The sequence below is a fragment of the Lutra lutra genome, chromosome 9 (genome assembly GCF_902655055.1).
Source record: "Lutra lutra chromosome 9, mLutLut1.2, whole genome shotgun sequence".
Lineage (NCBI taxonomy): Eukaryota > Metazoa > Chordata > Mammalia > Carnivora > Mustelidae > Lutra > Lutra lutra.
In genome coordinates, this window is record NC_062286.1 from 35,619,485 (window position 1) to 35,637,853 (window position 18,369).

The 18,369-nt window shown below is 50.3% G+C and overlaps 1 protein-coding gene and 1 long non-coding RNA gene across 8 annotated transcripts in view; one reads left to right on the plus strand and one right to left on the minus strand.

Annotated features, from left to right (window-relative positions):
• Positions 1 to 473: 473 nt before the first annotated feature.
• KCNIP3 (potassium voltage-gated channel interacting protein 3) overlaps positions 474 to 18,369 on the minus strand; it is an 80,121-nt gene continuing 62,225 nt past the window's right edge. For all 4 annotated transcript variants that reach the window (XM_047746159.1, XM_047746158.1, XM_047746160.1 and 1 more), the window contains 7 exons: positions 9,222 to 9,346; positions 8,701 to 8,770; positions 8,377 to 8,447; positions 3,144 to 3,251; positions 2,342 to 2,446; positions 1,596 to 1,658; positions 474 to 976 (listed from right to left, as the gene is read on the minus strand). In XM_047746159.1, the coding sequence (XP_047602115.1) occupies positions 929 to 976; positions 1,596 to 1,658; positions 2,342 to 2,446; positions 3,144 to 3,251; positions 8,377 to 8,447; positions 8,701 to 8,770; positions 9,222 to 9,346 (590 nt within the window). In that variant the 3' untranslated portion in view covers positions 474 to 928. The remainder of the gene's footprint in view (positions 977 to 1,595; positions 1,659 to 2,341; positions 2,447 to 3,143; positions 3,252 to 8,376; positions 8,448 to 8,700; positions 8,771 to 9,221; positions 9,347 to 18,369) is intronic.
• On the plus strand, positions 3,042 to 7,140 carry LOC125109307 (uncharacterized). Of its 4 annotated transcripts, none has more exons than XR_007130180.1 (3): positions 3,042 to 3,336; positions 5,733 to 5,819; positions 6,669 to 7,140. It is a non-coding gene; the product is annotated as an uncharacterized LOC125109307 (long non-coding RNA). The 4 variants fall into 4 exon arrangements; XR_007130181.1 differs by having other exon boundaries at positions 6,732 to 7,140; XR_007130182.1 differs by having other exon boundaries at positions 3,042 to 3,269.

The following is an 18,369-nucleotide window of genomic DNA, read 5'->3' on the forward strand; positions in this document are numbered from 1 at the left end:
GTCCCTGATCCTTCTGACCTCTTCTTAGGACCTGTTCATGACCTTGGGGTTGAACACTCTAGTGCCAGAGGGGTATGGGCAGCCCCACCCACTTCATTCCCACTGGGCTCGGACTGGGGCAAGGGAAGGCTTCCTCTATTGCAGCGGACTTGGCAGACAGTTCCCCTAAGAGTCTCCACCAAGAAACCTAATCCTGAGCTTGAGAGGCCCCCTTCCCAGGATGGAGATAAGACAGTCCAGTGGCCTCTTACCGCTGGAGCTTGCCAGTGGAGTGACAGGCATCCTGGGACCCCAGGGAAGTGTTTCCAGGAAACAGCAGGCCATCTCCATTCCTACCTCTTTCCCCGTCCCAACTCTCTTGACCCTACTGCCGGGCAAGCGTCCTGCGGTGACAAGAATTCTGGGAGTGTAGTTGGTGGGCAGGGGAGTGGCTGGGGGACAAAAAGGCCAGAGTAGCCCCCACAACCTGGCCGGTGTGGGGTGGGAAAGAAGGGTGATGGGAGGGAGGGGCAAGGGGACTCACAAGAGAGGGGCCTTTTGGAGACTGGACCCTCTTCTGTAGGGGACCTTGAGCACTTTCCAGACAGTACCTCGCAGCCAGCAGCCTGCAGACATGGCTCACTCAGTGCCCACTCTGGGGGCAGCCCCACTGCACTGGCCTGGACAGGGGCTGGCCCCAGGTGGTACGGCTCTCGTCACCTGGATCCGGCTCCCAGCCAGCCAGACTCAGCCCCTCCCTGACCTCGGCACCCCCTCTCCCAGCCCAGAGGAATAGGCTCTATGTGTGTGTGTCTAGAGCAGACTGTTCACTTTTTGCAAATATATTAGAAAAAAAGTTTCTCATGGAAGCTGCTCCCGGCAGGACTGAGATTTGTTTGGGGGCAGAGGTGGCACTGGCCACTCAAGGACTCCTCCCCACCGCCACGGCCTAGATGACGTTCTCAAACAGCTGCATGGAGCTCATGATGTTCTCATCCTGTGTGGAGAGAGGAGGAGGGACCCGGTCAGACCCCTGGTGGGCGGCGCGGGCCATGCCCACACTGATCCTACCCTGAGCGGATTCCTTCCAGGGACTCGGAAGCCCACAGTGACCGCTCTGTCTGTCTCCCTGGGGTCAGGGGTAGCTGGTTGGGCCCAGCCTCTCTTCAGCCCCGGAGCCCGACTACAAGCACCTCCGGGGGCTGCTGACCTGCGGACAGACAGACTTCCTCGGCTGCACTCAGGCGGAGGCCAGAGGCCCCTGAGAGGCCGCTCTGGGAGTGAGACGGGGAGGCACGTGTCATGGCCCCCAAGGGTGCTCTGAAGAGGAAGGTCAACAGCAAGGCCAGGGGAGGCTCCACGCACCTTTCTTATAGTGTGACCCCGTGCTGCGGGCCCAGGGGCCCAACCATCCTGTTGGTCTGCGTCTGCCCCTCTGATGTGAGGCCCTACAGGGCACTCTGAGGGATGGTGAGCCCGTGGGCTGTGGGCTGGCAGAAGCGGGTGGCCAAGGGATGGGCTCAGACCAAAGTGGCAACATGAAGTCTAGAGGTCGGGAGGGGCTCGGGCTGGCAGGGGCAGGACCCTGGGTGTCCTCGACTCCCCATGCCACCTACCTTCTGACAGGTCTCCAAGAACTCATCAATGGTCACCACCCCATCCTGATTCCGATCCATTTTCTGTAACCCAAGCCATGGCCTCAGTTAGTCTGTGGGGCCCCTCCATCCCAACCTGTCCCCTCTGTCTTCTATGCTGGATCCGGACCACATGAAGGGCCCTCCCCGGCTACCTCCATGTCTAGCTGTCCTCTCCAGCACCTCCCTGGCCTGCTCCCCACACCCAGCCACTTCCCAGCAGCCTTCTTGGGCTTACACTTCCCGCAGTGTGTCCCCACGCCCCTCTGACCCCCTCACCTCCCCGGCGGGCAGCCAAGGCGGACGGAGCAATGGACGCACAGCACAGGCTGCCAGCAGATGGAAGGTGGAAACTTCAGCCCCTTTCGTCCCCATGGACACGGAGCAAGGTCACCCCAACCCCACTCCTCCTGCATGGTTTTTCTGCAGGGGCTGGGAGAGCTCTTGGAAGGCACTAGAACACGGGCCTGGGGTGTCAACTGCCCCGGAATCCACAGGCCCTGGTGTGCCCCAAGAGGAGGCTCAGTGGGTTGGGGAGTGGAGGTGATGTTTTTATTTGCTCCCTGGGATCCTGACAACCAGCCCAGTGGGGGATGCAAGGTTAACCTCCTCATGGGGAGAGGTGGGCTCAGAGAGGGGGAGTGGCCTGCCCAGGGTTGTCCTAAGAGGGGGAGCCCATCCCTCCCCCATCCGCCCTTCTTCTCAGGGTCCGGGGCTAGAACTCTCACCTGGAAGAACCTCTCCACGTGCTCCAGGGGTGCATCCTCCCGCAGGACAGGGTACGTGTGGCGGCCCATCATGTCATAGATGGACTTCATAATGGCCAGCATCTCCTGGAGGGGGGGCCGGGGCGGCTGGCATGAGCCCGGCTGCGAGGATGTAGGGACATACCAGGGCCCAAGGGGAGAGGCTGCCTCTAAGGAGGGAGGGAGCAGGAGGGGAGCCCCAGCTGGACGGAGATGGGCTCACCCCCATCTAGTGTACCAAGCGCAAGCCTCTGACTCTCCAGAAGCTGGAGCTAGATTTTAATGTGCCATCTCCAAAATCTGAAACTGTAGCAACGCTTCATATACAAGAAAATGTTTGGGCCAAACAAAACCAGACTATAGGCCAGTATGGCGAAGACCCACACCTGCCTGAAAGAGCCACACTGTCCCCCTGACTGGGCGGAGCCAAGGCCAGCTCCTCCCACCCTCTGTCCCCAGCTTCTCCACTGTGTCTCCCTCAGGATCTCCCTGTGAGGAAAAAATGACCTGAGAATCTTTATCGAACTAGACCGAGCTGTGTGGGGAAGGGCACAGACCAAGCCCCATGCCCCCTGCACCCAGGCATCCAGGACCAAGAGCCTGGAGAGGAGGAGAGTCCCCTGGCTGCTGTCCCCACCAGGGTGGAGGCCAGAGCCATGTCTCTGAACAGGAAAGGTCTGAACAGAAAAGGGAGACAGGGCCAACAGGGCAGCAGGGGAGCAGCGGAGAGAGACTGGGTGTGTGGTGCCAGCAACAAGGGAGAGGGACCCCCACCGCCCTGTACCTCTTTGGTGATGTAGCCGTCCTTGTTGATGTCGTAGAGATTAAAGGCCCACTTGAGCTTCTCATGGACTGTTCCTCGCAGAAGGATGGAGAGGCCGACCACAAAGTCCTACGGAGGGAAGGGAGGGTGCAGAGTGACAGCCCCATGCCCAGTCTTCATTTCCACTTTGCCGTGTGGCCTCACACCCCTGTAGGTGAGGAGCCTTCCTTACAGCGCAGGCAGGTGTCTGTTAGATCAATAGTATGAGTGTATGCGTGAGTGTGTGCGCGTATGCATGTTTGTGTGTGTGCGCGCACGTGTATGCGTGAGTGCGCATGTGCATGCGTGTTTGCATGAGTGTGTTTGCGCAAATGTGTGAGTGTGCATGTGTGTGTGTGTGAGGGTGTACATGTGCACGCATGAGTATGTGTGCGCACGCGTGTGTGTGGTGGAGATGGCATGGTGGCTGGTCCTGATCTTCTCAAGTACAGATATTCAAATACGTGGTGTCTTAGACCCATTTAATGCATGAGTACAGGCAGAGAAGACCCACGGTGCTCTTTTAATAAAGGGGGTGCTCCACTTTTAGTTCACCAAGGATCTGCAGGTCAAGGTGCTTGAGAACTTACAGCTTAAAAGCTAAACTAACAGAGCTCAGCTCTGGGGTCACGGCATGCCCGTGTGGGGCAATCATTTCTGAGGTGTGCAGATAATTTATTATACTGTTTCATGAGTGTTCCAGCGGCTTCTGTGGGAAAACTCCAACTGCTCTCACAGTTGGTGGAAAGCAAGCCCTTTCTTCCAGTTCCTGGAAGGCTTGCAGGGTGAGCCGTCCTGCCCCATGGGGCCCTCCCAGGTTCTTCTGAAAGAAGGGAGCAGAGCCGGGCTGTCCTGGAACAGGGAGTGGAGGATGACAGACAAACTGCAGGGGGCCAGGCTGTGCACTAAGGGGTTGGGCTGCCCCTCGAATATCAGATTTTCCGGATCTGAGGGGGCCTGTACCTGGGAAAGGCTAAGGGAAACAGGAAAGCAACCTTGAAAAAACAAAACTTATTCCAGGAGGAAAAAAACTTAAGAAAAATGAGTATAAGTAGAGATTAGACATCTGTCACCCCCCAAAAATAAGAATAGCATGCTACAAAAGGGGAGTAATTGAGAATAAGAAGGAGCTCTTGGGAATTAAAAATAAGAAAGCAAAATGACAGACTCCGAAGAGGTTTGGAAGAGCATGTGGAACCTTCCATAAAGTCACGTGAAAAGGAAAAATCTGGAAAAGAGAAAAGAGGGCAATGAGAGGTCCACTCCGGAGGTACCACCACTCGTGCACCAGGAATTCCTGGGAGAGTTGGAGGAGACGGAGGAAAGCAGACAGAGAAGCAAGGAAGGACTTCCCAGAATGGAAGGCTGGGAGCATCCTGGTCCTGCCGAGGCCAAGCATAGTGCACGGAAATGGCCCACTGGGAAAGCCCCACCATGTGGCCTGCAGGCACTGGCTGTAAAAAGAGGATCCTACAAGCTTCCAGAGAGAAAAACACAACCAAACGGAACAAACAAAATCAGGTCCCGTACACAGGGTTAGGATTCGGCACGCTTTGCCTCTGGTAAGAAGCCGTCGAAGTGTGGCCACCGCCACGGGGAGGGAGGGCAACTTCCTGCTGCAGCTTTGGAACGCAATGAAGATGCTTCCAGACATCTAAAGCCTCAAAAGTTACCTCCCATGTTACTCTTTCATAGGAAGCTGCTCAGAGCTGTACCCCTGAAAAGGGAGAATAAAGCAAGGAAGAGGAAGATGCGGAATTCTGGAACCAAGGGACCCAACCCCAGGAGGAAAGAGGCTGAGGAGCGTCCCCAGGGAGGTGCCCATCCGGACCGGAGAAAGGCCTGGGGTTGAATTAATGATAAGATCACAGGTCACAGGCCCTGGGTAACTCAACAAACAGGACCACTGTTAACTGGCAGCAAAGTAAGAATGTGTGTGGGGAAGGAAAACGTAATCAGTTCACGCCATCAGAGCAAACCACAGTCCTTGTCTCACCTGAATCCTATCGTTCTGGAAAGCCAGGGGATATGGGAAGGGTGTGTATGCTCACGGGAGACCCAGCTCCTTGCCCCCGACAGTGGAAGGCCAGTAGTCTAGAACCGGGCAGCCACTGGGGACACAGGTGCTACCGGGGACACGGAGGCAAACGGTGGCAATGGGCTACAGTGGAAGGTGGCGGCTTCCTCGGGTGTGTGGGTGGGCGCCTCACGGCTGCTCCTTCAAAGTACACCCTGTCACTCTATCGGGCTCGTAAAGTCCATTGTGCATGTGTCAGTGAAGAAAATGTTAAAGGAGAAACAGGTGATGGTTCCTACCCGCCTCAGTTTGGGGAATCATCACTGAAGCTCTTGCATGAGTTAATGAAGAGGTACCACGTCCCCGAAATCACATCTCTGGGATCTGACAGACTTCCCCAATGGGACGCAAAGGTGTGGAGTCCCATTTTGAGGATGCAGGGGATGGTGAAGGCCCACATAGGGCCTCCCTTCTCATGCGAGTCACGGTGTGTGTGTGGGGGGGTGCCAGTACCACTATTCCTCCCCACTAACGCTGCCATCTTGTCTTCCCAGACCCAGGCCTGCCTGCCGCCTCACAGCCCTCAGAGTCAGTCACACCCATCTGAGGAATGTCTCCATTCTGTGTCCCTAAGTGTGCAGGTAGATCAGTGGTGATGGTACTAAGCCAGAGACGAGTGGGAATGTCCCCTGCGAGGCCACTTGGACCTTCCTCCAAAACCCACAGAGTACCCCATGTCCTGCCAGCAAACGTCCGAGGACTTGGTAGTCCTAAACTTCCAGCCCCGCACAGCACAGTTTCATGTGGGACTGTCACCAGCTGTAACCCCGACTCCAAGGCAAACGACGTCTCTCGCCTCCACAGCCCTTGCTCTGCCGTTGTGTCCCCGAGGCAGAGCCCGGAGAGCCTGAGGGGCCCTGCCGTGGCACAGTGACACAGGCCTCCGCTCCCACACCGAGAAGCCCCTGAGTGCACACGAGGGGTCTCCAGGAGAGTTCAGAGCAGGAGCTCAGCCAGAGCAGGGAGGCAGAGGATATGATGATGGTCTGCACGTTCTCTCTAGTTACTGCCCCCGCATGGGGTTTGGCCAGTGAATGACACAGGGAGGGGGTTCCTGCAGAGGGAGCTCAGGGAGAGGCAGCCGCCCCTTCCTCCAGAGGCACAACCAGCCCCAACGAGTGGGTTGAATGAGAAAGGCCCTGGATGTCATGGAGGGTTCTGGGGCATCGATCTGCAGGCACATGGCCTGGGCCTGCACTGGGGAGGCCAAGACCAGGCTCCCTCCTGTGGGGAGATCCCAGAGGACCCAAGAGGAACCGTGAAGCAAGCCAACCCTGGGGCGGGACGTGGGACCGCTGCTCCCGCTTGGCAAAGATGAAGTTGGCTTGGGTGCTGTTCTGTTTTCTGGTGCTCTTTTCGGTGAGGGTAGGGAAGTTATGGTATTTTACCATATTGATACACTTTAATTAACATGTGTCTTGTCTCTCAAGAATATACAACAAGGACTGGGGTCATTATAAATATCCAGAAGCGGACCTGACTTTCTGTTTTAGGGGCACAAGAGAAGACTCCATCTCAGGTGGGCCAAGGGCCACCCCCACCCCTCAGAGTCCTTCCTGCCACATGGACCCCAACCCATGGGGCACCCAGGATTAGGCCCTGCTGACTGGAAGATCCCCAAGGACACACATCCCCTCCTCTCTTTCTGAAAAGGCTTTCCTAGAACAGAATGCTGAAATCAAGATGGTCCTCAAGATAAACATGCACATTATGGAACCAGAGGAGCTGACCTCACGGCAAAGAAACCCACAGAAGCCCTTGGAAGGTCCTGGATGATGCCGGAAATGCCTGACCTTCTAAGAAGGCGCCTGGCAGAGGGTCTTCGGTACCAGTGCCCCCAACTCAGCCACTGACAGCACATCCCACAAAGACCTACCATCTACTGCCTGAAAGGGACCACCAGGCTCCTCCCTCAGGGGAGGAGAGCAAAGACCACGGCCGGGTTGGGTGACCAAGACCTTCCTGACACCTAACACGCACCAGGACCCTGGTGAGTTGTCAGCTGATTTCTGAACAAGAAAAACTCTCTCACAGAGCCCTGGTTGGGTCCATCACACGAGTCCTCCCCACCCTTCAGTTCTGGAAATCTTAGCTGTCCCCTCAAGGATACACAAGAGCCTGGTCACAGGGCAGGACAATCAGTTTTTCCTGTCAACCTTTGCGGTGCTTGGGTTTTTGCCACGGGCGGGTATCACTGAAGACAGGACAGATGACGACACTGGACTCACACAGGCACTAGCCCCGAGCCTGCAGCCCGGGGGCGGGCGAGGCCCCTGCGGCCACAGGACAAGGCTGTGGCGCCCCCTCCCCCGCGCCGTCCGTGTGCAGGCTGGCCGCCGCACAAAAATCAACCCAGCGGCATTACCGACGGGTTATTATTACACCCCAGTGCGTCCAGGGGCTTCCTGAGCCCGGCCAGCTCCCTCCTCTGCTTTCCTGTCAGCTGCCCTTGGCCCTGGAAGCTGAGCAGGGTGGTTATCGATCAGGCCGGGCTCTCAGCAAGGTTCTCCTCTCCAAAGAGGTTTCAGCTTTTCTCCTGTGGCTATTTTTAGGAGCCTGGGCTCCACAGACGGGGCCTCTCTCAAGTGGTCCCATGTGGCCAGCCAAGGTGGAGCCCACAGCGGGGCCAGCCCGCTTGCAGGCCCTGCAGAGGCAAGGCCCGGGGAGGGGGGGAGTGGGCAGGCGTCAGAGGTGGGCACATCACGCCTCACTCACCACACCCACTCAGGCTGCCTCACCTGCCTTGGAACAAAGGGCTAAATTCTGGAGCTGGAGCCTGAAATCCTGCTGGGAGCACAGACCCCTGAGTGTGTGCCCCCTTTTCAAATGCAATTTCACACTGGGTTTCTTCGGCCTCAGTGTGCCTTTGTAGGTCTCTTGGCTTGGTGGGATAGAATGGAAGAGAAGGCTGAGTGAGAAGGGGAGTGGGAGTCAGAAGGCCACATCCCATTGCCCTAGCTTCACAGTTAGGGCCAGGGCCAGCCCAGCACAGTCTGCTCCTTCTCTGAAGGACATATGGGACCATTCACACCCAGGATCGTGCCTGGCCACTGGAAGGCCTGAGAGAGGCCTCAGGGCAGGGAGATCCACCCCGGAGGGCTGCAGGGGCGGGGATGTGGGAGGTCATCGGGGACCTACCTCAAAGCGGATGGCCCCATTCCCATCAGCGTCGAAGGCGTTGAAGAGGAAGTGTGCGTAAGTGGTGGCATCTGGGGAGAGCAAGGGTGATCGCTGGGGTGTGTCGAGGCTCCCACCCAGGCAGCCCCGCGGTGGTTCCAGCTGCCTCCAGAGCTGGAGTTCCCCACCCTTCCACCAGGACAGAGGCAGCACCAGGCCCCTGACAGGCAAAGGGTGGAAGCAAGGATCCCCTCCCCGTAAAAGTGACAGCCACTGCTTATAGAGCTGCCACGAGGGGGATGTGGGGGTTTGGGGAAGAGCCAGGGGGCCTGGCCTCAGACTCACCTCCCTGAGGGAAGAACTGGGAGTAAATGAGTTTGAAGGTGTCTTCATCCACCAGGCCTGTGGGACACTCCTGCAGCAGGAAGTCACCCTTTAGTGACCTCAGCCATCCCCAGCCCCACACCAGACTGCACAGGGCCTGGCCTCTCTCCTCCCTCCGGGGATACTGCTGCCTGAGATACTGCTGGGTGCTACTGAGCCCCTGAGCTGGGGAAAGTCTGGCCTTGGAGCAGGGTAATGCAGGAGCGGTAAGTGGTAAGTCTCACGGTATGCTCCTTCCCTGTGTCAGCATTGGGAACACACAGAAAGGAGGATGGTGCCTTCAGAATACTGATTTGGGGAACTGACCAACCCCAGACAGCTCTCCCACAAAACTTAAGACCCATAAAGGCCCCTGGGATATTTGCTGAGCCATGGATAAGTTTCTAGAAGGTCTCTTTGGGTCAGGATCCCTCCTTCCTGGAGCCTGGGACAGGAGGACTAGGTGGGTCAGGGCCTGTCCCGGAGGCATGGGTAGCACTCACGTTCTTGAAGCCCCTGTAGAGGGACTGCAGCTCCTTCTTGGTGAACTTGGTCTGTGCCTGCAGCTGGTCCAATCCCTCCGGCTGGTGGCGCACTGTGGACAGCTCCAGCTCACTGTCGCTGCTATCTGGAAGAGGACACAGACCCAGGGAGGGTGGAATGAGTGCCCCTGCTCCTCTTCTAGCTCCAGTGTGGGAACTAGGCCATGTGCTAAGGTAGGGGTAGAGGGTTCTCCTTACGTGACTACCATGTACGTCCCCGCAGGCTGTGCACTACACAAATGGAGTGGCTATGATGGAATGACACACACTCAGAGGAGTTGTTCTTTATGGCTGCTCTGCTGTTTTCCTCCTCATGCAGAGTAGGCCCCTTCCACTTGCCTCATCTAGAGTGTCTTACCCTCTCAGCCACATGTGGGGTGGGGGCTGAGAGCTGGTCTTATCCTAGAGAGCCACTGAACAAAGGGATGTGGGAGAAAAAAAGACAGCAAGAGAAGCTCAATGGACCTCAGCCTTCGAGATCCAGTTCCTGGACCACCTCCTCCACGCTGCCCTCCCTGATTACTCCCAGGAATGGGAGGTCACCGCTCTTGGCCCAACCAGCCTAACATGCTGCTGCTTGGCTGCATTTGGTGTGAGGGTGTCAGTCCCATTTGCATAGGCCCATAGGGCAGGGACAAGACAAGACCTTTCCTTTAATAATAACACATCTAAATGTTAATTAACCATGATTATATTTGCAGGGAGGGAGGTCAATTTCAGGTGATCTTTACTTTCTTATTTATGATTTTTTTTTTTACATTTTTCTCATTTCTTTTGGTATAGCATGCATCACTTCTACAACACAAAATCGAGCTATCAACAAAACAGCACTGAGAGCCTTGCTAACAGCAGGCTCACATAATTACAGAACTTCCCACTGAAACGGGCACCACCATCCCCACTGCACTGCCACCACCCCTAGCCTCCCCTGGGGTCCTGCACAACAGTGACTGTGTGATTATCTCACGGCTGCTTGCTGGCTCCCACTGCTCAGGAAGGGCTATGAGCCGCCCTGCACCAACCACCTCGCGCCCACAGAGGCGAGTGCAGCACCAAGGGGGCAGCACTGCTAACCGGAACACACTGAGCCCTGTGCTGGGCTGCCCAGCACCCGGGCCTCTCCCACAAGTCCTGCTGGCTCTTGCTCAGGGCCACGTGCCCTGCAAGGGCCTGGCAATCAGGCTCTGTTGCCTTGGTCCACGCATGTTCCTGATCTCCAAGACAGCGCTTTCATACCTTTCTTCTCTTTAAATTCCCAGTGCCTCCTTCCCCATCCCTTGTCAGGTCGCTTCCTACATCATTGAGCAAACAGAAGCCCCGGAAGAAAATTTCTCCAAGCTCCCACCCCCATGTCTACCCATCTACCTGTATTGGCCCAAATATATCCTGCTTTCCCTCTTTCTCTGGGAACGAACTGTCCCGGTTGCTGGCCAAGGCAAACCGCTCCACCTGCATAGTGGGTCCCAACCCCCCTGTCTCCAGCATGAGACTGCAGCAAGCCTTCCCACTCTTTCCGTTTCCCTCATCTTCTTTTTGCTCTCCCTTCTGGGTCATTCCCACCACCAGGAGGACATACTGTTAAATCTGGCAATCCTTCATCAAATGAAGTATAGGCAAACCTTGCAAGCCAGCCACTCTACTCTGGGTAAACATCTCAGATAGAAGCTTAGCCAGCTAAGGGGACTGTACAGGATGTTCATAGCAATAATATTTTTGATGGGGGAGTTGGAGGCATCTCAGGGGTGCATCACAGGCAGGATTGGGGGGCACAACATGGAGGGTGCACGCCAGGGAGAACTGTGCAGTGGATTAAAGGGACACATAACATCATAATGGAGGTTAAAAATCAGTTGCCTGCTTCAACTAAGAGGCAGACATTTCAGAATGGATGAAAAAGCGAGAGACCCAACTATATGCTACTTACAAAAGGATACCCTTAAATCACAGATTTAATGTAAAATGTGCATGCAGATGCAAATTAAAAGAGTAGAATAGATTAGAAACCTGGTGTGGCTATATTACTAGTAGAAAAAGGAGACCTCAAGACAAAGGTTATGACTAGAGACAAAGAGGAATATTTTATAATGCTATAAGGATTAAATCATCAAGAAGACAGAGCAATACGAAACATATATATATACCTAATGACAACTTTGAAACAACTGAAGCAAAAAAAACATTCAAAACTAAAGGGAGAAACAAATAAACCACAGTTACAGTTGAAGATCTTAACATGCTTTCCCAGTAAATGGTACAAGTAAAGAAACAAAAGATTTGAAAAACACTATCAACCAATTTGATCAAATTAATATTTATAGACCCCTACCCCCAACAACTATAGAATACACGTCTTGTGGTTCCCAACATGTATCAGATGCTGGACTATAGAGCAAAACTCTGACCACAATGGTATCAAAATCTCAAAAAACAAGATAGGTTTAAAAAAAAAAATCCCAAATGCTTGGAAATAAAACACATACTTCTACCATACCCATAAGTCAGAGAAGGAAAGTCACAAGGACAGTCTTGAAATATTTTGCATTGAATGATAATAAAACCACAGCATACCAAAATTTTCTGGTTGCAGGCAAAGCTACATTTAGAGGGAAATTTACAGCTTTAAGTTACTTTATTAGAAAGGAAGATAGGTATAGAGTCAATGATATAAACTAGATCTAAGCTTTTCAGAATCCAGAAAGAAAGCAAATTAAGTTCAAAGTTATTAGAAGAAAGGAGATAATATAAAAGTAAGAGTGAAAATCAGCAAAAAGAGAAAGTAGACAAACATAGAGGAAAAACCAATAAAGTTGTTAGGAAACCCAATAAGCGAACCACAGGCGAGGAACACATATGTGTGGTACATATATCCATGGTGTGTGAGCCTTACATCTTATACAAAAATTCACTCAAATTGGAGCACAGATTTAAACATAAGACATAAAAATACAAAACTTCTAGGAAAACACACACACACACACAGGAAGAAACTTATGGCTGGGTTTAAGCAAACAGTTCTTAGACACACCAAAAGCATGATCCATAAAAGAAAAATTGCTAAATTGCACTTTTTATTTTATTTTTGGGTAAACTGTACTTTTTAATAACAAAACTTTCACTCTGCAAGAGATATGAGAGATAAAAAGGTAAACTACAGACTGGAAGGAAATATTTGCAAATCACATATCTGACAAAGGATATCTAGATTATATGAAGAACTCTAAAACTCAATAGTAAGAAAACAACTCAAATTAGTAAGTGGGCAAAAACTTGGTCAGACCTTGACCTAGAGGACATACTGGTGGCAAATAAGCATATAAAAAGGTGTTTACCACCACTGCAATTGTGGAAATACAACCTAAACCCTCAAGGAAATGCTACTACACACCTCTCAGAATCACTTATCTAACAAATATTGACAATACCAAGGGCTGGTGAGGATCTGGAATAACTGGAACCATTACACGTGGCTGGTGGGAAGGAAAATGGTACTGCCCATCTAGAAATCAGCTTGGCAGTTTCTCATAAACATATACTTACCATGTGACCCAGAATTCCTACTCCTTGGGTATATTTACCCATATGAAATGAAACCTATCAGAGTTACGCAATAACGTTTCTGCAAATGTTTAGAGCAACTTCATTTACAATCACCCAAGGCAGGAAATAACCCGCATGTCCTTCAACCAGTGAATGGGCAAACAGCAAGCCGGCAGAATACCAGTCAGCAGTAAAAATGACCGAACTATTGATACAGGTAGCAACGGGGATGGACCTCAGATGCGCTAGCTAAGTGAACAAATCTGGACTATGCAATGGAGGACTCCACTTAAATGACGTTCTGGAAAAAGACAGAATTGCAGAAATCATAGGGAAAGACAACCTCTCTCACCGTAGCTGCAAGGGGTTGTGACACAGGGGATGTGCTGATGACAGAAAAGGCAGCAGGAAAGAATTTTTCGTGTGATGGAACTGTTCTCTACCCTGACTGTGCCGGTGCTTACATTACTATGCATTTGCCCAAATTCATAGAACTGGACACTAAAAAGGGGAACTCTTTGTATGTAGATTAGAAACAAAAGAAACAGAAACTAGAGTAATTGCCTATAGGAGTAGAAGGGAGTAGAAATGGAGGGATAAAAGGGAAAAAATAAAGTAAGAGAGGGGTTTAAACGGGTCAAGACTGATTTAAAAAAAAAAAAAAGTGTCCCATAAACTAAAGAAGATGGATAATCCTCTGCCCCTAAGGGTCAAAAAAGAAAACAAAAACCCCAAACCTGTTGCTATTCCTTCCTCAGCCCTCCCCTCCCCTCCAGCTATTTCTTTCTTCTCTTCTTTAACTCACTATCTTTACTTCCTCTCCTAGTCTCCCTTGAACTTACGCTTACGGGACATTGACCCCACCAGTCCACACAAGCTGCTTTTCAGAGAATGACCAGTGATCACCAGATTGCTAGTCCAGTTTTCAGTACTGTCATCTTGACTCCTAAACCATAAAAGGGCCATACAAGAATGAAATTTACAGTGACACCATGGATGGACCTTGAGGGCATTATGCTAAGTGAAATAAGTCAGGCATAGAAAGACAGATACGGTATGATCTCACTTACGTGGGGAATCTAAAAAAAAAGCCAAACTTACAGACACAGAGAGTAGGCTGGTGGCTGCCAGGGCAGGGGGTGGGAGAAATGAGATGTTGGTCACAGGGTACAAACTTCCGGTTATAAAATGAGTAAGTCAAGGGGGTCTATGTACAGCATGTTGACCACAGTTAAGAATACTGTGTTGTGGGGTGCCTGGGTGGCTCTGTGGGTTAAAGCCTCTGCTTTTGGCTCAGGTCATGATCCCAGGGTCCTGGGATCGAGCCCCGCATTGGGCTCTCTGCTCAGCAGGGAGCCTGCTTCCCTCCCTCTCTCTCTGCCTATCTCTGCCTACTTGTGATCTCCGTCAAATAAATAAATAAAATCTTAAAAAAAAAAAAGAATACTGTGTTGTGTGCTGTATACTTGAAAGTTGCTAAAATAATGGATCTTAAATGTTCTCACTGACCCCCCCGCAACAAAAGGGTAATTATGTGAGATGATAGATGCATTAATTAACCTTATTATAGTAGTCACTTCATACATTTATATAATTTTGGGGGGTTGGCTTTTTTTTTTAAGCTTGCTTTTATTTATTTATTTATTTATTTATTTATTTGAGAGAGAGAGCACGCGCGAGCAGGGGGAGTAGCAGAGGGAGAGAATGGTAAGCAGATTGCATGCTTAGCACAGAGCCTGATGTGGGGCTTATCTCAGGACCTGAGATCATGACCTAAGCTGAAATCAAGAGTTGGACGCTCAACAAACTGAGCCACCCGGTGCCCCATACACTGTTATATGTCAGTTATATCTCCGTAAAGCTGGGAAAGCAAACAAAAAGTAAATTACATGCCCATTTCACTCTTGAATATAGATACAACCTTAAACAAAATGTTAGCCAACTGAATCCAACTGTACTAAAAAAAACACACCACGATCAAGGTTTTATCTGTAATATGGAAGGAAAATCACATGAAAACCTTAATACAGAAAAGGCATTTGATAAACATCCATATCTATTTATAATCAAACAAAAACTTGAAGCAGACTAGGACTGAAAGGAACTTTCTTAACTTGATGTAACTTATATTTGCAAGTTATATATTTATTTACAGAAAATATCAGGTTGAATGGCAAGGGCTCAGACACATTCCCTTTAAGATTTGGGACAAGCCAAGGTTGGCCACAAGCACCACTAATTGATATCCTGCCATTGCTCTAAGGAAATTTCAAGAAAGAAAGAAATGATACACGAATTGGGAAGTATAGGATAAAACTAACATTCTTGTAGATATTTGGTCCCAACAGGGACCAAAAGAATCAATATACATGAGAGTTTAGTAAGGTTGCCAGATATAAGATTAATTTACAAAAATCAATAGCAATTTTCCACACCAGTAATAACCACCTAGAAAATATAATTAAAAATATAACATTCATGATTGCAATAAAAACTCAAACTATTTAAGTATTAGCCAAAACTCAAAGGACTTCTATATAGCAAGGTAATCTGAATAAATGAGACATATTAAGATAGGACCACATAGGGGTGCCTGGGTGGCTCAGTGGGTTAAAGCCTCTGCCTTCGGCTCAGGTCATGATCCCACGGTTCTGGGATCGAGCCCCACATCAGGCTCTCCACTCAGCGAGGAGCCTGCTTCCTCCTCTCTCTCTGCCTGCCTCTCTGCCTACTTGTGATCTCAGTCTGTCAATTAAATTTAAAAAAAAAAAAACTTAAAAAAAAAAAGAGGACCGCATAATGTAAAGATGTCATCTCTTCCCAAAGTAACCCACAAATTCAACACAATCCCATTAAAAATCCAGTTGGGCTTTTTGAGGACCTTGATAAAAATCACTCTGAAATGCATATGGAGGAACAAAAATCCACAAAAATCTAGAAAGAAGAGTACAGAGAGGATTTTTCCCATTAAATACTAATACATTTGCACAGTCACTGTAATAAAAGTGGTGTGGTTAGTACAAGAACAGACAAACACACCAAAAGCACAAAAAGAGACTGAGGTAGAGCGGGAATGTCACAGAAGATTTGTGCAATGGTCAGATTGTTTAGTAGGTGGTTTTAGGAAAACTGGCTCAGCACAGAAATCCGGATCCCCTTCCCACACCACATGCAGAAGTGGGTTCCAGATGAACTAAAGACCCAAGTATGAAAGGTAAGCTTTAGAGTTAAAATGTGAAAGAATCTTGCTAACCTAAGGGTGGGGAAAGATTTCTTAAAACTTCAAAAGTTCAAACCATAAAGGAAAAAAGAAAAATGGATGCATTTGATTACATCACACTTAAAGACTTCTGTTCAAAAAAAAAAGGGCACCGTGGTCATTTCAAGACACTCAGCAGAAGGGGAGAAGACAGTGTTTAAAACGGTCAAAAGAAGAATATCTAGATGAGATAATCATCAAAAAAGGAAACTGGAAAGATGAATAAATATGGGAAAGATGGCTCAACCTCACTATTAAACAGGAAAAGGCAAATTACATTAAGAACACAACAGCCAGGGGCGCCTGGGTGGCTCAGTGGGTTGGGCCGCTGCCTTCGGCTCAGGTCATGATCTCAGAGTCCTGGGATCGAGCCCCGCGTTGGGCTCTCTGCTCAGCGGGGAGCCTGCTTCCTCCTCTCTCTCTGCCTGCCTTTCTGCCTGCTTGTGATCTCTCTGTCAAATAAATAAATAAAATTAAAAAAAAAAAGAACACAACAGCCAGATGGGCAGGAAATAATAAAATGCAATCAGGCTGCGGCACCCGGGTGGCTCAGTCGGTTAAGTGTCTGCCTTTGGCTCACTCATGACCCCGGGGTCCTGGGAGAGAGTCCTGCGTCAGGCTTCTTGCTCAGCAGGGAGCCTGCTTCTTCCTCTGCCTGCTGCTCCCCCATTTGTGCTCTCTCTCTCTGTCAAATAAATAAATAAAATCTTAAAAAAGAAAGCGGGGGGAGAAGGTTGACCAAGGTTAAGTGCTGGCTAGGGAGAGAAGGGGGGTCCCACAGTAATTTTTAAGCATCCTAGTGAGTGTGCATACTGGTACAGGTATGCACCGTGGGGAAGTATTTGCATTTCCATGCTAATGTTGCACATATTTGCATACCCGAGAGCCTGGCAACCCTATCCCAGGAACTGTGTGCTAAAGAAACAATGGCCAGGACATAGGCAGGAGAGCAGACACCCCAACTCTCTACAATAACAGTAGCTTGAATCAACCACGAGCCTGACAACAGAGCAGATAAACAGACTGTGGTGGGCCATCCACTGCATGAAATGTCCTACAGCAGTGAATGGACGGTAACACATATTTGTTACAAAATTCAAAACCAAGAATAACCAAACTATTTGTAGGGATACCCAAGAAATAAAATGGTAAATAAGAACAAAAATCCAGGAATGACAAGTGCAAACCTGGCCGGTGGTAAGTTCTGCAGCGTGGGAGAGAGGAGAAGCTCAGAGAGAGGCAGGCTAGTGATGTTCTAGTTCCGGGGGTGGGGAGGATCAGTTCACTGGCATTTATTATTCTATTTAATGCACAGATCAAATATATATTTGAATTTGCTAGAAGTTAATTAAAATGCTTAAAAGTAATTAGAGCGGTGCCTGGGTGGCTCAGTCATTTGAACATGAGACTCTTGATTTAGGCTTGGGCTGTGTCTCGGGATCCTACGATTGAGCCCCAGGTGGGGCTCTGCACCTAGCACGGAGTCGGCTGAGGTTCTCTCCCTCTGCACCTGCTCGAGCTCTCTCTCTCTCTCAAATAAATAAATAAAATTTTTTAAATAAAAAAATAAAATGTCTTGGGCGCCTGGGTGGCTCAGTGGGTTAAGCCGCTGCCTTCGGCTCAGGTCATGATCTCAGGGTCCTGGGATCAAGGCCCGCATCGGGCTCTCTGCTCAGCAGGGAGCCTGCTTCCCTCTCTCTCTTTCTCTGCCTGCCTCTCCATCTGCTTGTGATCTCTCTCTGTCAAATAAATAAATAAAATCTTTAAAAAAAAAATAAATAAAATAAAATGTCTTTTTAAAGAAGTAATTAGAGTACCCAGATCAAGAGAAAAAGAGAGCGAGAACACACCTCTGGTCTGGACAAAATAGGACACTTGGAAGAAAGGAAAAGGACAGCAGTCCCAAAAGAAATGGCCAAAGGACATCCATGGGCAAGTCAGAGGTGAGCAAACTGAAAAGCTGAGGGGTACACGAAGAGGTGTTCAAAATCATTAGTATGGAAAACGCACCTGAGAAGAGCAAGGAAAAATGTGACACTCATGAAATCAGCAAAGTCTGAAAGCTACTTTGAAAGTCAAGACTCAGCTGGGGGCTGCGGGCTACCTTCTCCCGAGGCTCCAGACTCTCTTCTCCGCTTGCCGTCTGCACTCGGATGTCTAGGTGGTTCTCAAATGGAGCATTTCCAAACGGAGCTCCTGATCTTCCTCCCCAAACTGTTCTACCCACAGCCTTCCCCAGCTCCCGGGACGGCAAATCTGTCCTGTTGGGTGCTTCGGCCAAAACTCTGGGCATAGACCTTCCTCCCAGCGCTC